Source organism: Rattus norvegicus, chromosome 14 (genome assembly GCF_021556685.1).
Source record: "Rattus norvegicus strain SHRSP/BbbUtx chromosome 14, alternate assembly SHRSP_T2T, whole genome shotgun sequence".
Lineage (NCBI taxonomy): Eukaryota > Metazoa > Chordata > Mammalia > Rodentia > Muridae > Rattus > Rattus norvegicus.
Window position 1 is genome coordinate 1,291,649 of NC_141547.1, and position 20,788 is coordinate 1,312,436.

General features: G+C 43.7%; 1 protein-coding gene across 13 annotated transcripts in view; it reads right to left on the reverse strand.

Moving 5' to 3' along the window:
* Positions 1–18,117, reverse strand: part of Pigg (phosphatidylinositol glycan anchor biosynthesis, class G) — a 28,345-nt gene extending 10,228 nt beyond the window's left edge. For 4 of the 13 annotated variants that reach the window (XR_015636484.1, XR_015636483.1, XR_015636481.1 and 1 more), the window contains exons 1-11: positions 17,841–18,108; positions 16,736–16,941; positions 13,910–14,119; positions 12,471–12,659; positions 11,465–11,606; positions 10,088–10,300; positions 5,168–5,385; positions 4,372–4,653; positions 3,498–3,616; positions 3,153–3,358; positions 873–1,064 (exon numbers count right to left, since the gene is read on the reverse strand). Coding sequence is in view for 4 of the 13 variants with exons in the window: in NM_001427662.1 (NP_001414591.1) it covers positions 873–1,064; positions 3,153–3,616; positions 4,372–4,653; positions 5,168–5,385; positions 10,088–10,300; positions 11,465–11,606; positions 12,471–12,659; positions 13,910–14,119; positions 16,736–16,941; positions 17,841–17,994 (2,270 nt within the window). In the remaining 9 variants the exon portion in view is untranslated. 13 annotated transcript variants of the gene reach the window in all.
* Between the last annotated feature and the right edge of the window lie 2,671 nt (positions 18,118–20,788).

Below are 20,788 nucleotides of genomic sequence, written 5' to 3' on the forward strand. Positions count from 1 at the left end.
TATAAGCTATCTGTGTAAGCTATCTGTGTAAGGGACCTAAATGAGTAAAATGTAAGGCCACAATCTACATATGATTGTGGGTCCTAAATATGACAATTCATATTTAACAAGTTAAGTCATCATGTAAGAGTTGTATAGCCTACTGCTTCACAGCTCCCTTCTGCCCTTCTGGGTTCTAAGAAAACAGAGCTTTAACGTACCTGTGAGGGTTGTCCCACTACGGATGAACAACTACAAATTATCTATTTTATAAACTGTAAATGATGTTTCAAAGGACAGAGGTGCTTTATTTTTCAGCTGCCTGTCTGTATTCTTGGGGTTCTTTGGAGAAAAAGGCTAATCACCCTTTGTATCCCTGACCAGGCACCCCGGCCGTTCTATCACAAATACCAGACTCAGGGTTGAGCCCTCTTGATTTGCACGACAGGAATTCTTGGGCCTTACAAGCACAGCATAGGGAAGCTCACTCCTTTTGCTGAGTGCTGGTGGTAGCCACTTACTATTGTATCCTTGGGAGTATCCCTGTTTTTAAAGTGACATCTTAACTTAGCAAAACCAAGTCCTAGGAATGCAGGTTTCTCTTAACTCATTTTTAAATTCTTTATTAATTAAAAAAAAATAAATACCATCTCCTTACTTCTAACTTATTTATCTCCCAAAAGAGTGCTAACAGGATGGCTCATTAAGGTTTTCTTGACTAGGATATAATAGCTACAAATGAAATCATCATGCATAAAAACTAACTCAATCCAATAAAAGAAAAGAAAAAAGAAAACAAACTAAACTCAAGTACTGTAAGGGCTAACGTGGCATTTTTGGTACAGGAAACGCTGAAACATAAAAGGAAACCTTCATAGCTCTAGTTCACTTACTTTGAGATGCCTTTGTTGTCTGGTTGCCACGGGAACAGCACAATCCCAATGGCTGCTCTGTAGTAGAAGACACCCAGCAGCCCCAGTGCTAGGGCCACCTTGGATACAAGAGAGCAGCCCTTCTGAACTAAAATGAAGATCACAACCAGGGAGAGGGCAGCCAGGCCTGAGAGATGGACTTTGTGGTCAGAGCTGAAATAAGATAGAAAATGCCCAAATTACTACCAAATGGAATTGGTAATTTACAGTTATATTGAAGAGTTTTAAAAGAATTGTATAAAATCAAATGATTTTTCCTAGAAAGCCAGAAAACAAAACCAAAAAAAAAAAAAAAAAAAAAAAAAACAAGGAACTTAAAATGTCACAAAACTATCATGCTGAGATCTCATTCATGTCTTACTCTTAAAATAGTATCAGATGATGGTATTAGGTACAGTCTGTCCTCCAGCACCCGCACCCTTGATTTACTTCCTTCTCACCCTGTCTCTGTTGCTGTCTCCTACAGTTCAACTCTCTTGACAGGGGCTGTCCTGCTGAGGAGAGGTGCAAAGGCACTGCCAAATATACAAGAACTTAAAATTGAAAGACTTCAGAAAATGTGAATGAAACTGGGCAAGGTGAATACATCTGTAATCCTGACAAGCATATCACAAGTTTGAGGTCAGCCTAGAATACAGAATAAGACCTTGTCTCAGTGCATGCATGCACACACACACACACACACACACACACACACACACACACACACACACACACACACACGGGGGGGGGGAGGCAGACAGACAGACAGACAGACAGACAGACATGACTGTATTAGGATGGGAAGAGATTATTTAATTTAAAGCTATAGGCCTCACTCTGGAAGTCTCTGCTACGTTTGGACATCCTAGGCATCCCTCTGGAATGCTGGACAGCACCACTGAGAAGTGATATTTAGCTAAGACAGCTTTGGAGTGGCCCACTAATGGGAGTGACAAAACGTCCTTTTACAGCATTCAAGAGGAAAACATCTTAGACGCAGGAGGAGCACTTGAGAAGGCATGCAGGACACACATGCACTAAATCCTTCAAATTTTCAGAGAAATAGCAAGTGCCCACTCTGTTTTTCTAGGACCTGGAACTCCTTAACATATCAAACACTTCATATGCCTGGGCTGAGGAAATACGGTCTATCAGCAAACTCCGTTCCCTGTTTCCTGAACTCCAAAGTGAGGAGCACGTAAAGATGTCCTTCCAGAGCTGTTGTACAAGCGCATGGCAGAAACTTTAAAGATGCCAGCTCTAATGGTGGGATTATGAAAGTCTGGAAAGCTAGTTAATACTTGGTGGAATTCTCCAGGAAAACCTTTTGGTTAGAAAAACCAGAATCTTTCTTTGATGCCCACTTCCAGGCTCTGTGCACTTGTAAGATCTGGGCAGTATCACTTGTTTTTGTTTCTCCATTATATAGGTATAAAATCACTGCACATTGTCAACTTGAGTTTTCCCACGCACTAGCAGGAGTCCCTCTCACCCTCTGCACTGCGATTTTAAACCGTTCTGCAACTGTCTGTCCCCTGAACATGCCTATTTTGCTGTGACTCTACTTTAGCTTGAGTCTTTGCTGTCCCAGTTAAACAGCTTTGACTTTGTCTGACTCCGTTCCTTCCATTGCTTCAAGCCCCATTTCAAACCCGCTCCCATCCACCCCATCCTCATCTTTCTGGCTCTGTATCCTCAGCAGAAGGAAGGCTCGGGAGATGCTGAGAGATCTGCTTTACATTCTACCCTCCGAGGATGGAGAGAGAGGCGTGACTGAAGAGAACGGAGAATCAGAAAGGGTAGGTGCTCCGGAGACTAGAACCTTTGCCTACTGACCTTGTCCTCTTGTCTCTGGGAAGCAGTGGTCAAAGAACCACCATGGACTTGATCCTAGAGTTATATCTTTACAATGATGATTTTAAAACTCATGGGTTCTCAATCATTCAGTTATTCTGATTCACCATTAATAAATCAATTGTAGGGGTTGGGGATTTAGCTCAGTGGTAGAGCGCTCTCCTAGCAAGCGCAAGGCCCTGAGTTCAGTCCCCAGCTCCAAAAAAAGAAAAAAAATAAATAAACCAATTGTATTAAGTTAGTCTCTATTCACCTTTATGGGGTATATTTTCTATTTCTCTAGATCTCAAGTATTATCTTAGTCTTAACATTATCTTAGTCTTATTTTCAAAAGGACGAAATGTAGAAAAAGACTTTGTAAAACTATTCAGTTGCAAAGAGGTCCGGCCCCTGGGTCATGCTCACCTGGTAAGCCAGTGACTAAAGTCAGGGCGATGGGCTCCCTGCACCCCTGTCTGGTTCAAGGAGCGCAGTAGCCGGCAGCAGATCAGCACCAGCCACGGACTTGCCAGCACTGTCCACCATTTGCAGCTTCTGTGTGCTTCCAACAGGGAGGCCCGTTTACCTGCTGTGTCAGACTCAGACTCAGGGGTACTGCAGCTTGTACTGTCCTGCAGGGTACAGGCAAGGACATTCACACATTTTTGTTCCACCTGGAAGTGATGCTGAGGTTCACAGTCATCTCCCAGGAAGTAACTCCTACAGGTTTCCTGGCTCAGAGCCAGGCACAGAGTATTAATAAGGAAATACCACGTCTGGTGCTCTTCCTCCACGAAGCTGCTGGCTCCCAGGCTCAGAACATGGCCCACTGTGCCCAGAAGAAGAAGGAGGTTCACCTCTGACCACCCTGAGCTGGCAACAGTTGCATTCTGTTAGAAGGAAATGCAGTATGTAAGCGATAACCTGAAAATTATATATATAATCCAGAAATTTCCTAAAGAAACAGAAAGACAGACTGTGCCTAGACCCAGTCACACAACAGGACTTGAAAGACCCTGTGATAGGAAAGGGTGTGGAAAGGACCAGGTACTCTGGAAGGGGCTAGAGTCACTGCACAGGATTTCTCAATCTCAGGGTCTAGGTACCGTGGCCTCTAACACAACCACACACTTCTTTCACACTGCTCCCTCATCACTACCTACCTAGTAAGCAAAGGTTGCCAAAGACCAAGAATTTCATAGAAAACGTAAGCCTTAAAGAGAAAGCTTTGTGAGGCACCACAGACCAATGGGGGACTGAGCTTCCTTAGGAGCCTCCTGAGTGGCCACCCGCTCGCTGTCTGTCATCTGCAGCCCAGAGATTCTGAGACTGAGGTACACACGTTCCCTGTCTTCCATATCCAGAAGCCCTATTATCACCTCTGTTCCAGTCCAGCTCTTTCCAGCTGAGAACAAAAGCATATGACCTGACTACACCACAGAATATCCCAGACAAAGATGCCCAGAAGCCTGGCACGATTTGCTTGGGTCTTGCTCCTGAAGTCTGTTTGATGTGTGCTCTTTCCAAGACACCTCCAGCACTGCCATGCTGGTACATACATGATTTACACTAGTGAAAGATTGGCTAGCAGAACAAACAGAGGCCCACCCACAAGGACCACACATACACCAGGGACTAGCCGTACCTTCCTCAGCAGAGTGCCGTCGGTGACCATCCTGATAAGAGCGGACAAAATTGCACAGAAAAGTGCAGAAACAAGTACCATCACAGCCCCTGCTGCCAGCCACGGGAGGTTACAGAGGTAGCACGAGCTCTCAGATGAGGTGCACACCAGGACATGAATGGCCGAAAGAACCAAAAATATCAAGTAAAAGAGCAGAGAAAACACAGGAGACAACAGGGGAACATCCAGTTCAGCCTTTCTGCACAGCACATGTGGAGTGCTAAGGAGAAACAGGGTGAGAACCTGAAAAAGAAGATCAAGGGTAAATATGGAAGCCCAGGTATAGGAAAGTCCACTCAAATGAGCCCAACTCACCCTAACCTACCGTTCATACAAGAATAGCAACAAACAAAAAGACCCAAGGGAGAAATAAATTTTAGTTAATTAGTTAATAATTAGTTAATTTAGTTAATAAAGAACATTCCTATTTTCTGTGTTACACCGATATTCTTTTTTCAGACACAGGGTCTTGTAGTCCAGGCTGGCATGATGCAGCCATTCTCCCACCTTAGTAGACTGAATTTGGGAATTACAGTCATACACCACCATGCCAGCAGTAATGATATATAAATTTAAAACCATCATGTTTTGGCTGAGCTGCATAATTTTTTTTTCTTTTCTTTTTTTCGGAGCTGGGGACCGAACCCAGGGCCTTTCGCTTGCTAGGCAAGTGCTCTACCACTGAGCTAAATCCCCAACCCCTTTGAGTTGCATAATTAATTTAACATCTGAACCATGATAATACAAGCATGTGTACCTCCAAAACCATGAGTGTCCCCACTGCCATTGAGTAGATGTCATAGTGAGCCACTTGTGTGCTCAGGGACTGACTCAGGGTCTTCAGGGCACCCAGGTACTGCCTGAGTACTTTGGTCCCCAAGCCAAGCAGAATGTCTGAATGGTTTTCTTCCAAGTGCAGTTTGACCCAGTTTCCATGCAACCTTTCTGCCATTTTAAACTGCTCAAATCCAGGATCTGTTAGACAAAAGATTATACATACTTATAATTTTAGCACATTTACTTACTCCTGGGACATTTTTTAGAACTGATACCTAGTAAAGGCAATCTTCCTAGGCAGGAAGGGTCAGCAACACTGCAGTAGCACTGTAACAGCTGGTAATGTATATTCATCTACTGCCAACACAGTCAGAGTCTAAGTGAGGGGTGGGGTGCTGGTTGGGAACAAGAGCTGGGTCCAGGCATGTCCAAACCCCAGAAATCTCATCCTGAGATTGTCGGGAGTAGGATCACTCCCCTGTTGCCCCAGGCCTGCTTGTCCTGGAATGAGTATCCACCCCCCACCAGGTTACACAGCCCAAGAGCCAGGTTAAACATCCTCTTGCCTTATAAGGTCAAGTCCAGAAGCACCTGAACTTCCTCCCTATGCTAATGAGGCATTTCCAGTGCCCTGGCCCTAAGCAATGATATACACTCATCCCAAAAGCATGCACCTACCATGCAAAGGTTCAAGTAGCCTTGGTTCCCTCCAGTGACTACCGTGGCCAGTGACAATATTGGTGTGGAATGCCTGGCTTCTGGGTGTGGCCCAGGCTCATGGCTGCCCTTCCTCTTTAGGTCTACAGGGAGTGCTGAAGGCAAGGAGCTAAATGGTTCTAAAAACAGGAGTTTTCTTCCTGAGATGGTCTGTTCTTTAAAATGCACCTTGTACTCCATCGGGACCACAGATCCCTTTATCACCCCCAACAGTGCTGCACGGGGCAGCGGCAGCAGCAGCAGCAGCAGCAGCAGCAGCAGCAGAACTCTGCAGACATTGTATTGCTGAGGACAAGGTTCAGTTACACAATCTTAATGTGAATCTGAACACTTCCGGTTGTACCTGTCCTTACGACTGAGAGTAAGTCCACAGCAGGTGCCCTCACTGCTACACCACCCCAATGTCAAGTATGTGTATCCCCCACGCCTCCACAATGATCTGCAATCACAATCCATGCCTCTTCCAGGGAGTCGCAGAGACTCGGGCCACCCACACACACCCACTGTCTCTATATGTGAAGTATCGAGCCTGATGGCGCCCACGAGAAGTCACAGAGACAGACACCTGTGTCTGTAACCCATAGCCTCCATCAGTAAGTACAAAGATCTGGTCTATCTTTGTGTGTACTCAACAGCCTCACACATCTCTACAAATGAACCACAGAGACATGGGACATTTGTGTAATATCTTACAGCCTCTCCAAAAGGAATCATAGAAACTGGGGTTCCTGCTCATGCAGCCAAATGAACACTTCCTAAGCACCATGTCCCAGACACTGGATGCTGAATAATAAAGCACAAAGGGTTTAATGTAAAAGGAAAGAGAAAGGCAATGGTGAATAAACTAGTAAATTCCTCCCTGTGTATACAAACACAAACACAAACAAAGGCAAACAAAATGGTATGCTGTAGGCATGGACACATGTGACACCAACTGTGAAGCCTGGAGACCAGACAGGTGGCTCAGTGGTTAGAGCTCTGGTGGCTCCTTCCGAGGATTCAGGCTTGATCCCTGGGACCCACATGGTGGCCTATAACCATATACAACTCCAATGCCCAGGATCCAGCATTTGTTTTCTTTTGCCTCTGCACTGAATACACAAGGTACATAGACATGCATGTGGGCAAAACACCCGTACACATAAAAAGAAAAAAAAATCAACCGCAAAGAATACCATGAAGGAAAAGCAGATGGCAGGAGACATTGCTGGTAGTGGAGACTAATTGATTTTAGATTGGAAATGAAACATAGCAGGGCAAGGATAGGCTGACAGGCTGACTCTAAAGGATGACAGGAACAACCAGATGAGGGGCTGGAGAAGAACACAGTCACTGTGAACATCTTGTTCAAAGTGAGGGGTGCGGGGTGGAGCGGGCTGGCTATTCCCAACAGAACTAAAGGACACAGTACGAGAAGGAGCATCAGATTTGCCAAGTGTTGTGGTAGATTCTGTTGGCCTTGTTGTGGGGTTCAGAGGCCTCCTAGGAGGGAAGGACCCACAACAACGTCTGCCATTCTTTGTAGGCTTGCTTCCTTTCCATTTCACATGGCTCCTAATGGTTTTCTATTCAGTATGTCTGAAACATTAAAGTCCTTAGTAGCTTCTTGTTGTTGTTGTTGTTGTTGTTGTTGTTGTTGTTGTTGGCAATTTTCTAGGCTAGAATCTTGCAAACAGCAGCAACAACAATGACAACAGCAGCAGCAGCAGCAGCAGCAACACCACCACATATGAAAACTACCAAGCAATGGCTGGTCTAGTGGCTAATGCTACTCAAGAGACCGAGTCAGGAAGATCACAAATTGATGGACAACCTGGGTTACAGAACTCAAAACCAGTCTGTACAACAGCAAGACTGTTTCAAAATAAAACTAAAAGAGGCCTGGCGATGTAGTTTAGTGATAGAGTACTTGCCTAGCATAGGCAATTCCCAATACTACAAAACCGACTACTACTACCATAACCAAATAAATAAACAAATAGAATCAAATGAACAAAGAGAAAAAACCACCAAAAATGCCCACCATACATAAACTAAAATAAAACATCACCAAACTTAAAACAATAAAAAGTCCAAACTAAACCAACCAACACCTTCCCACCTCCTCAAAAACCTTACAAGCCAATAACTTAATTAGAAAAAAACAAAAGCAAGAATAACCGTTACAAATAATCTAGACTGAAGTGTACGTTAAAGTCAGACCTCAGTGCTGACAAAGCCTCTCATCTGGACTTAGGCTCCCAGTCGTTTTCCAACTAGCAGGCAGGGTCTAGTCTTCCACAGCTAAATGGGTCTAAAAACATGTTTATCACAACTGAAAGAAAACTTGCCAATGCCATGTGATTAAATACTGCCTCAAACACATGTGCCTGCTGCAGACTTGGGAAGGAGAATCAGTGACAGATGTGTTAGTCTGTGATATGCTGGGCATACCAGAGCAGAGCAGTTGAAAGTGCAACTCAGGGATCTATACAGGGTCCGAGAAGTTCACTCTTCTCCTGGGATCATGCCTACTGTCACAGAAATAGCCCTACTGTCCTCAGCTTGAAGACAAATCACTGGCTTGGACCACAGCCCACCTTTCTGATCCTGCTGACCTTACCTGTAGTCTAATCAGGCTCTCTCCCAACACCACACAGGAGCTGCTCCAGCAATCCCTAATGTCTCTCTATCCTAGACCCAATAGTTAGCTCTCCATTACAGCATCAACATAGTAGCTTACTTTCTCCTTACTGACCTCTTTTCATAGCTTCCTGACCCACATTCCCAATCTCTCATCATCCTGCTGGTTGAATGAGAGTGGTCCCCTTAGGTTCATTTATTTGAATACTTGGTCCCCAGCTGGTAGAATTGTTTAGAAATGATTACGGGATGTGGCCTTGTTGGAGGAGGTATCACTGGGGGTGGCTTTGAAGTTTCAAAAGCCCAGTCATCCCCTGGTAGCTCTCTCTCTGCCTCAGGCTTGTAGATCGTGATGTAAGCTCTCAGTTACTGCTCCAGCACCATGCCTGACTGCCTGACTGAGAACCTGTCTGCAGCCAGGTTCCCTGTCATGATGGTTATGGACTCCAAGCTTCTGGGAAGTATAAGTGCCAAATAAACTCTTCCTCTTATAAACTGCCTTGATCATGGTACCTTATCACAGAAATAGAAAAGTAACTAAGACACCTGCCTTGTAAATCAGCTCCTGCCTACCTTACTGCATGGCCACTACTCCTTCACTCTTTAGCTCCTTTCCTGGAGTTGTTTCTTGGCTCAGGACTTCTTGTTCCTTATATCCCATGGTGCCAGCAAACACTGTTTTGCTACCTCTGAAGCACATCTACCTCCTAATTTCCACTACCATGCTGAGCTCATGCCGTCTTACCTCACACCAAAATACTGCAGCTGCTTCTTGCCTGCTCTGCTACAGTACAAGACAGAACTCCCAGAGGGAGCCTGGGAGAACCTTTAAATGCAGGAAACTCTGCTGTGCCTTCCTTCACCTAATACCTAAAAAAAAAAAGCTCATCTAATACCTAAAAGCCCTCTGATGATGTCTGAACTCATCTCCTGTGCCCTCTGTCCCTCCCCTCAACCCTCAGGCCAGGCTTGTCTTAGTGTATCAACCCATCTATGCTTCTATAGCCAATCTTTTCCTAGCGTTCTGGTCACCATCTGGCATCTATTACAATACTTTTGTTCTCTTCACCCTGAGAGATTTTGTGAGGACAGAGATCTGATGCTACTCAGTGCCTTATCTCGAGTTATTTTTAGCTTGGGTTTTTGTTTTGTTTTGTTGTTGTTATTTTTTGGTTTTCTGAGACAGGGTTTCTCTGTCTTGGAGCTCAAGCTATAGACTAGGCTGGCCTTGAATCCATAGAGATCCACCTGCCTCTGTCTCACAAGTGCTGGGATTAAAGGCATGCACCACTACGCCCAGCTGGTGCCCCTTGTTCACAAACAAAAACTTGGTAAATGATTGTTGGGTTGATAAATATATGAAAGATTCCATAGCTTAATTATATTCATGGGTGTTGCTAATAACGACAGTTAAGGAGGAAAGAAAACGAACATAATAATAATTAGAGTAACAACTACAAAGTACTCCATTATCAATTGTACACCAGCAAACATCTGGGAAACACAAGGCCCTGGGACCATGAAGGATTAAGAATCTGGAACTACTAATTAATTACCTTACCTTTTTCATAGGCTGGTATGTTTTCTTGCAATAGTTTGCTAAGCTGTAATGTGTTTAAATGTAAAAATCTCAGCTGCTCTCTCATCTGTTTTCCCTCTATAACTGGGAATAAGAGGCTTCCTACATTATCTTTAGGAATTGGCAAACCGAGTCCTATTGCTAGTGTTGCAGCCAAGTCAGTCTGCTGGACGTGCTTTGGGTGTCGAACATCCCCTGGGCGAAAAGAAAACATTTTAAGCAATAGATTCCTACAAAGTAGAAAATGATAGTTATTCTTGAATTTAAGCAACAACAGCTAATGTAAGTCAAATTACCATGTTTTCAAGCCACTCAGAAGCAGATTCACACAGAAACCAACTCCTTGATTTCTATTTCAATAAATGTATCGAGTGCCACTTTCCCTTAAGTGACTCATCATACACTGGTCAGAGAATCTAATTTTAAAAAGTATAGTTATTGGGGCTGGAGAGATAGCTCAGCGGTTAAGAGCACTGACTGCTCTTCCAGAGGTCCTGAGTTCAAATCCCAGCAACCACATGGTGGCTCAAAACCATCTGTAATGGGATCCGATGCCCTCTTCTGGTGTATCTGAAGAAAGTGACAGTGTACTCATATAAATAAAATTTTTTTTAAAAAGTATAGTTATTGTGATTGTAGCATTGGGCATAGAAATAACAAGTAGCCAGACAGAAGCCAAGGATCAGGAAGTCTGCTATAATATCATGTCTCCCAGAAATGACAGGGAGCCTTCCCTCATGACACCCCAACAATACGGTTACCTAAAGAAGACCCAAAGAAGTAAAATGTCAATAGACAAGAAGGGGGCAGACTTCGCAGACTTCACAGCCTCCACAGACAAAGCACTACTAGAAACTAAGGAATGCTCAGAGGAGAAGCAGTCCTCTGCAGGGATGAGCCCCCGAGTTAGCTATCCAAAACCAAGTGGTCAGCCTTTGAACTGTATGGAAATATGTAACACTAAACAGACTGAGCAGGTTGTAGTCCCACATTTAAGGACATATAAAATGTGTGTGTGTGTGTGTGTGTGTGTGTGTGTGTGTGTGTGTGTGTGTGTGTGTGTTTTTAAAACAATAACAAAAATCTTAATCTTTTACAAACAACTGAGCAGTTTCTCAAGTGCGCCTACCCACTGGGCCATCTCACCATCCCAAGGCAAATTTTGAGTAGTTCCATATCTATCTAGTAATATTTCTGCAACAGAGTTCTTACAGAAAAGTGTTTGTAATTTTGAGAACCAGGGCAAAGAATATAAATGGTAAGTCCTGCCTGCCCATCACCCCTTCAATTTTTATTTCAGTGTTTACAATCACTTATATCAGATTACAGTTTAAAATGTCAATCATTCCTAATTCTCACCAGGTTTCCTTTCAAACGCAGAGCTGATTAGGAGTAGAGGTGTGCTCACTTCCTCTGTGGAAGAGGCCCCATGACTCCCTGTTTCAGACATTCCATGGTCACCACAGAGAACCAGCAGACTGGGTAAGAGAGTTTCTCTGTCCTGAAGGTAAAGAGGAACCCATCAGCTGTGTTTGCCTCACAAGAACATATATGGTCCTGCACAGGAAACGACTGCAGAGCTTCACATTAGCTTACACAGCGCCTTCACCTGAAAGCTTTATGTCTCTTCTAGGGAAGCTACAGTCATATCAGGTCAAAGTGAATCACGTTACAGGTGAATCGAAAGCAGTGCACAGCTCAGAGTGCGTAAGGGTTGTGCTTATGACCACTAACAGCAGGGTATCTGTCTTTTCCAAACTGCAGGCACGTGACTCCCCTGCCTCAGTTCCCTGTTAAGAGAGAAACTAAAGGCATTTATTTTACAGGGCTGTTTAAAGGTGACACAAGACATTCAGAGGGCACAAGGCAGGTCATGGGCTTCTCTGCCCAGAGCTTCAGTCATCTAACTTATCTGCTCTAGTGGTGCTGGGCAAGCTCTTGACCCTCAGAGCTTTGTACCTGACATACATCCACACAGAGAACATGCCTCTGTCCCTCCCTCTCCTCGAGTCTCTATTGACATGGAGTACTTTTCCAGGAAGACAGTCCTGAATATACTATTTAAAATCATGGTCCCCACCCTCCCCTAAAACAGGGGTGCTGGTTCCTCCTGTCCATGTTTTCTCTCGACAGCAATTCCTTTTGGGCACATTTATATTGTTCACTATATTTCTCACACTTCTTTCCTGTCCAGAATGTAACTCTGCCAACAGTAGCATCCTTGGAACAGGGTCTGGAAGGTGCCTATGGCAAAAGCATGGCTGGCTGGCTGATAATGGGCACGCAGCCCTCAGTTGTTTCTATCCTGGCTAATACTGGCCATAGGGAACTCCATCACCACGTGATGCACCATCGCCAGCCTTACCTTTGACAACAGTGATGTATGAATTTTCATGAGCACACTGTCCATTTCGCTGAGCTTGTGACCAATCAGGGGGCTGTTGGGCCCAGAAATGTGGCCAATGTGATCTAGCCCTAAGTAGTGAAGGATCAGCACATCCCAGTCTCCTCTTCTTAATACTTTGTCCAAATGCCTTGTGACATTGTTATCCACCTTCAAGGGAGGAGGGGGGAGGAAGTACATATAAACAGTGCATCCAACTTTTCCTGGATCATCAGGAGTTAATCTTAGGCAACTCATGGACATTGATAAAACAAAACTCAAATTAAAACAAAAGCCCTGAAGTTATTAAAAAATAAATGAATATTAGTATTAGACTAAGTTCTTATGCCTCCTCATTTTAATGCCTCTAGCTTGTAAACAGACATATTATATAGATAATTTAGCAAAGACCATTGCTGGTCTTAACTAAAGCTGAATAAATAAACTAAACAAGTCCCAAGAAGCCATGAGATAAGAAAGGGTGAACGGCAGCCAACCAAGGCAGTACAGTACAGTTAGGAATAAGTAACAGTCTTACATAAAGGCTATTCTTGGAAAAAATAGACCAACATTTATAACGTCTTTTTCTCAAGCAAGCGTCATGGCGATGTGATCAGACAAATAGCCCCTAATAGAGCTGGTATCCTGCATAGCCCTGAGTCTTCAGTAAGCCCACTTTCTCCCCACTAAAACATGAACCACAAAGAAAAGTATTCCCACCCGATATCACAGAGTAAAAACTTGGTGAAAATTCACACTGTGCCTGCCCTGGTGAACTGTGGAAAGGGTTTATCACTCTAGAAAAGGTATGGGTGAGAAAACATAGACTCAAAGGCTCACCCCAGCCCCCAAACTAAATTGAGACTCTTACTACAACACAGATAACTCGGGTATTATTTCCTCTGCTGCAGGCCCAGCCTTCACACACCCGTCTCCCACATTACGGGAATGCATTGCACTCCTATGACTCTGTTGCCTCTCTCTGTGCCTCAGAGTCCTCACTCATTCAATGATGTAGCTCCTCGGCTGTGGCACCCTGCAATGTCTGTCAACTACTTTGCATGTTGGAGCCTACACGCTCTGGTTCACTCCTGCACCAGGTTTATGCTGCTACTCACGACTGATTACAGGAATGATTGATTTATAGTCTTGCCATACTGTTCCATAAACTAAAAAACACCCCACAGGAAATAGCATCACTTCTCAGTGACATATCAGACTCAATCTAAGGTACAATGCTTCTGTTTTTAAGAGACTGACCTCCGAAATGGCGCATGGAGGTGCATGGCTGCAATCCCAGAACTCTGGAGAAGGAGCCCTGAGTACAAAGGGTTCAAGAACGGCCTCTGCTACACATCAAGTTCCACCCTTACAGGCAGCGTGAGAGTTTGGAGAGAGGGGAGAGGGAGGGAGAGACAGACCTCTATATAATCTGACACAAAGAATGATGTTGTCCCATCATATTCCACAAAGTGCTTTGGGAATAATTTAACCCATGTTTCATCTCCATAAAAGATTATTCTTTTCCCAGCAGCCTTTGCCTGTCTTATCACATTGTCTTCTAGGAGAACAGGAGAATTGAGATTCCTGATGACATCAACAAAGCCAGGGAGACTTCCCGTCATCAATGCCTGTAGAAAGAAACATGTCAAGACTTAGATTACAGGTCCAAACCGCAGCACAAGAGACAGGAAGATGAGGTGGGGGCCCCAGGTGGGTGCAAACCTACAGCAGGCCCCATTCTGGAGACTAGAGTCAGAGCTAGGACAGCAAGCAGGCAGGTGAGGGGAGGAAAATAAGACACGGACTTGGAACCAATATATCAAACTCAATATTGAAGCCTTGATTATTTAATGAGCATGGTTCTGACAATTCTTACATTGGTAAGATAGTGAAGAAGATGGCAATGATAGACACCATGCCAGGCACAGAAGCTATGTCTTATTGACAAAGTTAATACTGATGTGTGTAAACATTGATAACTAACACAAACCTGTATGTTCAGACCATTTATCAGGGTTTCACATAAGATTTAACCTGCCTTTTATACAAGCAGACTCACTAACAAACAAACCCTAACGATTCAGAAAATCTAATATCTTTCTCTAAGTTTTTTTGTTTTTTTAAAGAAACCCTACTTGTATACGGTTCTCAAAGTGAACTGGGCCAAGAGTGTTAGTAGAACATCAGGTCACGCCTATAGTATTGTACCATATAATACTATGTGAGATATCTTCCTATCTTTCTGATATAAAGTCAATAGTTTCCCCTTCTTTTATCACAGACCCTACCAAGCCACAGTGATAGTTCTGAATCTTCATGATTCGGAGTTATACTAACACCTAAAGTATCAACATCCATAGGTTTGAGGTGAAATGTCTACAAATTTTTCAGTGGCAAATAAATGCAAACTTTACTTTCAAGGTTCTAGGACCTACACTCAGTACTCTACATATGCTAGGTAAGTGCTCTCATGTTGAGTTTTATCACCAGCCAAAAATGGAAATTTAAACCAACCAGACTTCCAGAATGGCAGAATTGAGGAGCTTGGCCCCACCCCACCCACACACACCAAGAACAATGGAAAACCAACAGAAACTATCAAAAGCAATAACTCTGAACTTTAACTGTCACCAAAATCGTGTAATAAGTCGCATAGGCATGCTCAAGAAAACACTCTACCTGTGGTTTCTCCTACCTCCTTCCTTCTCTACCTGATCTGATAATGGCTCCATTACAGTTGGCTGTGGCAAGCGAAAAAACCAACTTGAAATCTGAAAAGGGTCTCTGGGAAGGAAGACGACTATGGACAAGTTTTAAAGTATGCATGCATTTCCGGGAATCTGGAGAGAATCAGAAATAACCAAAACTTCTTCTGGCTGAGGTAGAGTCCCTGATTAAACAGTGAAAGGCAGGTCAAGCTGGAAAACGACCTAGACAGTCAAGGGTCTCGGCACACATGAGCCTTGGGTAGATTCCTTAATGGGTGACAGGCTCAATCACAACTTTTCCCAATCACTGTCTGACCCTGAACTACACTGGACCAGAGAAGCCCAGTGGAAGACTGGTTTAAAAATAAAAGTAAGAATTTGGAGGAAAAACAAAAAACAAAAAACCCCACAAAATTCTAGCTTGTTCAGTAGGTAAGAACACTTGACACTCTTGCAGACAACCTGGTTTCAGTTCCCGGCAGTCACATGACAGCCCACTATCACCTGTAACTCCAGTCCCAATGGACACAATACTCTTTTCTGCCTTCTGTGGTGCACGTAAATGCATGCGGGCAAAACACTCACATACATAAAATGAAATAAATCTTTTATTTAATGCAGCTGCAGATTTCCAAACACTTCTGGTCCTTTCTGCCAACACTCTCCTATTCCTCCTAATAATGTCTTTGTGAGTGTAATTTCCTCAAACAGGCTTTTCAGAATCCACGGCCTCAGCTGCACTTCTACCTCTCCAACAGAACTGTAGTCTGCTCTTTCTGTCAGGCACTCAGCACAATATTACTACATGTTTCTTTGAATACTTGTTTGTCCAATGCCTCTGTACACCCAGAGACTAAAGCCTCATGAAAGCACTTTTCACCAAACGTATCTCCATTACAGAAGCAGCACCTAGTTGCTCAGTAAGTAGTCTTCAAGCCAACCTGCAGACAGGGCTTCATTGTTTGTTTGTTTGTTTGTTTGTTTGTTTGTTTTAAATTTAGCCATGATTCTTCGGTAAAGCACCATGCACTTCAGAACTACCCTCACCAAACTGAACAACTAATTATGTAGTAGGTAGTAGAAGTAACAGCTCTTCAGACCAGTTCACACTTGTTTCGTCATTTTGTATAATATAATTTCGACAAATAATTTAACTTGACCGAGTTTGTTTTCTTGTGTATATAATTAATAAACTAGACTGAATATCCCCAAAGGCTCCCTCAAGCCTGATAACTAAGGAACACAGTAGTCCACCAAAGAGGAGGGTATCTCTTGAACTACAGTGGTCTGGACAATCCGGTTCTAAATCCATCCTCCTTTCCATGGGGTATGAACTTCAGCCACCTAACAAGGGGTAAAGAGATGGCTCCATCTTATTATAGGATTCCTTCAGCGTCCCATTGCCCCAGCAACACTGACAACACTGAAATATTTTCCATGTTCTTAAAATAAGGTCTCCAAGAGGGTTAGATAATCGCTCTAAATGTTCAAAAGAGCCAAATCATGATTCATAAAATTTAACTGAGTTTAATTTACCTTGATTCGAGGCATAGTAACTGTGGGTGGCTTTGCCTCAGCCACGAAACTATGAGACGCTCCTTTTTCTACCAGATACGTTGTGTAGGGCATATACTTCACGCCTTTTGACCCAAACACAAAATCATCTCTTAAAGCATCTATCAGCATAATAACCACTTTACTGAAGAGTGGTGGCGGCAGCTTGGTCCAGTTCGAACTGACTCCTAAAAGCGTTTAGAAAAGGGGAAGTTAAACTTTAAATTCTATTTCATACCCCATTGCCTTCAATGTCTTGTTTGTTCTTCTAGACCATATCAAGTCTATTTCAACCTGAGAGAAGGTACATTTTTGGTAGCCAGTGTGGTGTTAATTTTCTAAGAAACCAAATAAGATAACTGTGAAGGTTCCTTCAAGGGTTGTAACCAGCCTGCAGATGACAGATGACTACCAAGAAGGGCATCTCCTGACTAGGCTGGACAGTATGTTAACAATGAGTAGGTATCCCAGTAATATATAGTGAACTACTCTTAGCATGGTGAAGAGTCCAGGACAGGGAAGCCTCTACCTAAGAGACATACCGTTGGGACCTGTGCCTTCCTGAGCCTGGCCTAAAACCTAGTCTTGCAGGCAGTGAACTTATGGGCTTACAAACTGTTTGCATGTCCAGTGGTTTTGATTATGTGGGCCTGTTTCACAGCCACAGAGTTGTTGCCATGTGTTTATTTCTGTGTTGGTGAGGATGGCAGGGTCCTAATGCAGTGAGGCCTTAACCGCTGAGAGTCGGGAGGTGTTCTGGAGGAGGGGTTGTAGGAAACTGGAGGGGGCCTTTAGAAATATCATCTGTTATGTCCTATAGGACCAAAAGTGGAAACCTAAATTGAGAGTGAGTGGAAGGCTTATTAGGAAAAGGGGTACGGATCACTGAATAGCACCAAACAAGATGCAAAGCCGGAGTTACTCTGGGATTACTCCGATTATCACATATGTCGACATAGGGCCGGAGGCTGCGAATGCTTCAAAGCTGTATGTATGATACGCAAACAATGCTAAAACAATACAGATTGATTCGGTGGTGGGGCAGAATGAAAACGGGAACCACCGAGGAGGGGCGCGGGGGCTATACCTGCTACGGGTTCGGGCGCTGGGGTCTCTGCACCATGCTCCGGTCTGGCAGAGGAACGCACAGGAGCTGGGAAGAATCCCCGAATAAATATCGCGACCCCAATCACCTCAATCGCTACGCAGCTGGCAGCGAAGGCCCCGGAGCCCAGCCGCATTCTGCCCAGCCGCTGGGCGGGACCGCAGGATATTAAGTGTAGCAGCGGGGGCCGCACACCTGCATCCAGGACCCACACACCCCGACTGTCAAGATCTAGCTTCCGGCGCGCCTCGCCAGCGCCCGCGCATGGGAAATACGTCAGAGGTGGAGAGCGTAGCCGGTCGCTCCCTGATGACGTTTCCCGCGGACCGGCTCTGGGGTCATCCTCGACGGAGTCCTGGCCCACTCCGGAGCCCGGAAGCCCACGGAATCCCCGGTTGGTCCATTCAGGAGCCTGGCTTTCGGGGCCACCGAGAGTCCCCGCACCTGCCCCGTCCGCTCAGGATTCCAAATTTCGGCGCCTTCACCCCTTGACCCAAGCACCCTGAGCCAGGCGCACCTGGCACTGCCCAGTGTCTGTGCAGTTTTTAGCTGCTGGTGTTTCTTGTGAGGCTGGTTTTCATGTGTATTAGTCGTGCCCACTTCCTTCTGGTATTATGGCCCCAGTTTTCTGACAGGTCGAGACTCGTTTCTGGGTCTGGGGCAAGCCTCAGATGAAGCGATCCTGATGTGATTGGCGATCAGTGAGTGAGCTCCCCTTTTCCGGAAAGCTGCCCTTCTCTGGAGAAATCCACTAAATGTAGGAGATCACCTGTGTAAAGGGTTAATCTTTCCACTCTTGATGCATGCAATGAGAGAGAAGCCAGTCTTTGAGCGGTCCTCACACCTGCTTCATCTTCCCTTGCACACACTCATTCTCCTTGAGGACCTTGCTTCTGTAAGTCGAAAGACCCAAACCCCTTCTCATGCACGCTGTTTTTCTAGGAAGCCAGGAACAAGATGGGCTTTAAGGTGGTCTTCCAGACCTAAATATCAGAACCCTGTTTTGGCTTTGCAGCTGTTTAGTTGTATGAATTCCTTAATATCTGGAATAGCAACCTTTATATTTGATTTGTAAGCTAAATTTTCATCTAGTTCATGGGAGGAGGGGGGTTTCCAGTACGTTTTTTTAGTTTGTCATAATCACACATACATTTTTTTTTAATTCTCTGGATTGGTGATATATGTTTAAAAAAAAACAGCATCAATTTTGGGGAAGTTTCTTCTCACCTTTTTTTGCAGAGGTTTTATAGCTTCAGATACTAAATTTTAGTGGTTAATCCATTTTGACTTGGTATTCCTGTATGTATAAGGGAAGGGTCCATTTCCATTCTTCTGCATGTTTACCCAACACAAGTGGTGTTAAAAATAGTATTTCCTGGAATTCTGTGAGTTCAAGGCACTTTCCAAGGCAGCCAGGGCTGCATAGAGAAACTCTGTCTCAGATTTAAAAAAAAAAAAAGAAATAAAGTAAATTAATAATTTCTGTGTATATATAGCCTTCTTGAATTTGTCAGTGATTAGTTGATGACATGGTTTATTTATGTGTTTTTATGACAATACCACCTTGTTTTATTAAATAAAAATATTAGTAAAAGTACCAGAGGAATATATATGCATATACATAATAAAATATCAGTAAAATATGTAGCAAGTACTGACAAGTAAAGATATAAGTAGGAAATATAAGAACAATGTTTAGACACTTTAATATCCTAGTGTTAATAATGGACAGAACAACTAAGCAGAAGAAACAAAAGACAGAAGACACGAGCAACTCTATTGTCCCGCTAGACCACCAGCTGCAGTACATATGTATTTCTCATTTCATATATTATGAACTTCTGTGAACAAAAGTTCCTGAAGGAATATCACCTTACACTTAACGTTCTGCAGGAAAGATGAACTGGTTAAAACTTCAAAGACTGTATGGAGTTTGAAATGTCACACCTTGTCTTAGGGTTTCTGTTGCTGTTATAAAACCCCATGACCAGAACATCTTTGGCAGCAAAAGGGTTATTTGGCTTAAATATCCTGGGTCACAGTCTGTCTTAGTCAATGTTCCACGGCTGCAAAGAGACACCAGAACTGCAACTCTTATAAAAGGAAAACATTTAATTGGTGCTGGCTAACATTCAGAGGTTTAGTCCACTACCCTCGTCTCAGGTAATTCTAGCTTGTGTCAAGACAAGGAAAAAACAAAAAGCAAAATAAAACCAAACAAACAAACAAAAAAACCCCACCCCAACCAGGACAATTGACCCTTGACAACTTGATACGCAAATACATAATTATTCAACCCTGTTCTTTTATTGTTCATCCCTCAGATTTTATGTAATATTACTATTATAATATATGACATAAATAACTCTAAAACTCGGGTTTTTTTTAACTTTTTTTAAATTTATTCATTTTGTGTATGTGAGTACACTGTTGCTCTCTTCAGACAGATCAGAAGAAGGCATTGGTTGTGAGCCACCATGTGGTTGCTGGGAATTGAACTCAGGACCTCTGGAAGAACAATCAGTACTCTTTTTTTTTTTTTTTCTTTTCTATTTTTCGGAGCTGGGGATGGAACCCAGGGCCTTGCGCTTGCTAGGCAAGCGCTCTACCACTGAGCTAAATCCCCAGCCCCACAATCAGTACTCTTAATCACTGAGCCATCTCTCTAGCCCCAAACTTAAACAGTTTTAATATTCCATCTCTTAAAAAAAGATATTCAAAGTCAGGGGCGGAGAGATGGCTCAGCGGTTTGGAGCACTGAATACTCTACTAGAGGTCCTGAGTTCAATCCCAGAAGCCATGTGACTCACCCATCTGTAATGGGATCCAATACCCTCTTCTGGTGCATCTGAAGACAGATACAGTGTACTTATATACATAAAATAAATAAATCTTTAAAAAAATATTCAAAGTCTCAACTGTGACAATCC